Source organism: Malurus melanocephalus, unplaced genomic scaffold, assembly GCF_030028575.1.
Source record: "Malurus melanocephalus ecotype Western Australia unplaced genomic scaffold, MMel_1.1 scaffold_498, whole genome shotgun sequence".
NCBI lineage: Eukaryota > Metazoa > Chordata > Aves > Passeriformes > Maluridae > Malurus > Malurus melanocephalus.
Genome location: NW_026623730.1, coordinates 69,409 through 71,942, shown reverse-complemented (window position 1 = coordinate 71,942; position 2,534 = coordinate 69,409). Strand labels below are relative to the sequence as shown.

Below are 2,534 nucleotides of genomic sequence, written 5' to 3'. Positions count from 1 at the left end.
AGGGATGGGTTCCACGAGCGTTACCCGGTGGAGGATTACCTGGACCTGTTTGACCTGGCAGCTCACCAGATCCAGGGCGTGCTGCAGAGCGAGGCGGGGAAGGAGCGGGGCAAGAGGAACAACATCATCATCGGTAGGGACAACATAGCCCCAAAATGCCCCAAAAACTCCCTCAAACTCATCATTGGCAGCACCAGAGCTGAGGCTTCAAGGGGGTTTTGGGGTTCTCAGCACAGAGCCCCTGATGATGCTTTTCTTTGTGTGCCTGGAAMCTCTTGGCTTTCTTTTCCTGCAGGGTGGTTCCCTGCTTAAAAAGCAGTGATTATCTTCAGAAAATGCCTGAGTGAGTGCTTGTGATGAACATCAGCATTTAATTAATGTGGGGATTTTTAAAGAAGGAGAATGACCTTGGTGACTCTTTCARACACAGTTTTCATTTTGTTTTCATAAAACCATTCAGGCWGGARAAGCCMTCTAAGATGGTCAAGTCCATCAATTTCCTCAGCATTTCCGAGGTCACCACTGACCCCTGTCCCCAAGTGCCACATCCACACAGTTTTTAAATGCAGTTATTGGGGGTTTGCCTGTTCTGCTGGGATTGTGGCTTCAGTTCCAAATGCTGGAGCAATGACTGGGATAAAACCAAACTGTGGTGTTCTGACACACACTGGGTGCTGCAGGAATCCTGGAAATGTGGTAGCAAAAGCTTCCAGTGGCTCTCCTCAAGCTCCAGCAGAAGATATTGATAGAATTAATTGGTGTTAATATTCAATTACCTAATTACCATTAAAAGTGGACTAGAAGTGCTGTTTTATTGTACTTTGTGGGTTGGCCCTGGCTCTAGGGAGGGATCCCTGTTTTCCGTGACAAGCAGTGGCCAATGCACTGGGCTCACCCACCCGGGTTTACAGTGCCCATGAGGAACATCACAAACTTCTAAATTCTGCTTTTACTGTTTGCTAAAACCAGAAAACTGAAGGGATGAGAGTTTTACCAGCCTTACTCTGTAAATTCAGAATTTCCCAGGGAAGCCAGATGCGTTCCATGCACAGAGTGGTTGTGCAAATGACAATTCCCTGTCAAAAAGAGACTTTTCAAGTAGCCTCAAAGTCAGAAAATTCTACAGAAAACAGAGACAAGGTTTTTGCTGCCTGCCCTCAGAACGATAGGGAGTTTGGTCTCATTATCACCAAAAATTTTAACCTATTGCTGGCTGGCTGAGATGGTGATGATGCCTCAGCTTGTTAAAACCAGAGCCTTGGCTGACTCACATTTGTTCAACACCTCCCAGCCTCCATTTATGTCCATCATTCCCTTTATTAAACATTTGCAACATTGGCTTTTTAAGAAAYGTTGCCATCAAGGACATCTGCGGATTTTCTTGCTACTTCCAATAATATCTCCTGTCCTTTCATGGGTGAAAGTGCTTATACTAATTAAATTCACTAATCTAATTGGCAAYGTGCATCTTTGATTACTTACCTCCTGTTGCAGCTCTTTGCAGAGTTCWCTCTGTGTTGCTTTTTCCTGTGGTCTCATTTCTTGTTTCATTAAGGTTCCGCTGGCTTTTCTTATTAAGTTTGCAGGAAAAGTCTTGAATGATTATACTCATTAAGGCAGTCTTTTATGACCTTGGTAAAAAAAAACAAAACAAAGCCATCTAGCCTAAAATGAATCTGTATGAATATCAGGTTTGCTTATAATCTCCCTTTTCTTATTTCAGACTGCAAAGAAAAATCAAATTAAAACTGTAAATATTTCAGCAGTTCATCATGTTATATTATTTTGAAAAGTTAAGCTGCTTTGGATATTAAACATAGTGGGTAATAAYTGYRTTTTCCAAAAGAAAAACCAGCCCAACATCTGCTTAGAGATGAACCAGAGAGGACAGGGCTGATCCAGCCTGAGGCATTCTGAGCAGGACTTGTTTATTTGGGGTCATTAATGTGATAAATTCAGAGGAATGCCTTGTGAAAACACAATATGATGCTAAATCGTTAATGACTGAATGAGGAGGTGATACGTCCGTTCTTTAGGCAATTTAATAACTCACATGTTCTTTAACTCCATAAGAAAAAAAATAATTCAGTTGCACTGGAGTAATTACACATAATTAATTGTTGTTGATTAATTTGTCTCATGTTTAGTATGGCTTGTTCTCTTCGCAGGTATTAAATCTGTATTATGAAACAAAACCAAACATTGTGTTTTCAAATTGTCAGGAATATTTTTGTTTGGCTGCTTCAGGAAATTAAAATTATAAGAACCAGCAGGGACCAGAACTATATATATATATAAAATATGGAAATATAAATATATAAATAAAATGAAATGAATAAATATAATAAAATAGATATTTTTATAAATATGTATATATAAATATACATTTTATATATTTATATAAATATGTATATATAAATATATATTATATATATACTTTTTTTCCTCCTCATTAAACTCCTGGCAGTCACCTTGTGGGCAGATTTACCCTCTTGAGCCCAGGTTATCCTGGGCTGGCTGCCCTGCAGCAGCAC

General features: G+C 39.6%; 1 protein-coding gene across 1 annotated transcript in view; it reads left to right on the top strand.

The window, feature by feature from the left end:
- The window catches only part of CHST15 (carbohydrate sulfotransferase 15), a 21,444-nt gene that overhangs the window by 6,598 nt on the left and 12,312 nt on the right, over positions 1 to 2,534 (top strand). Inside the window, exon 3 of the mRNA XM_057381209.1 lies at positions 3 to 133. Coding sequence (XP_057237192.1) covers positions 3 to 133 — 131 coding nt within the window. The remainder of the gene's footprint in view (positions 1 to 2; positions 134 to 2,534) is intronic.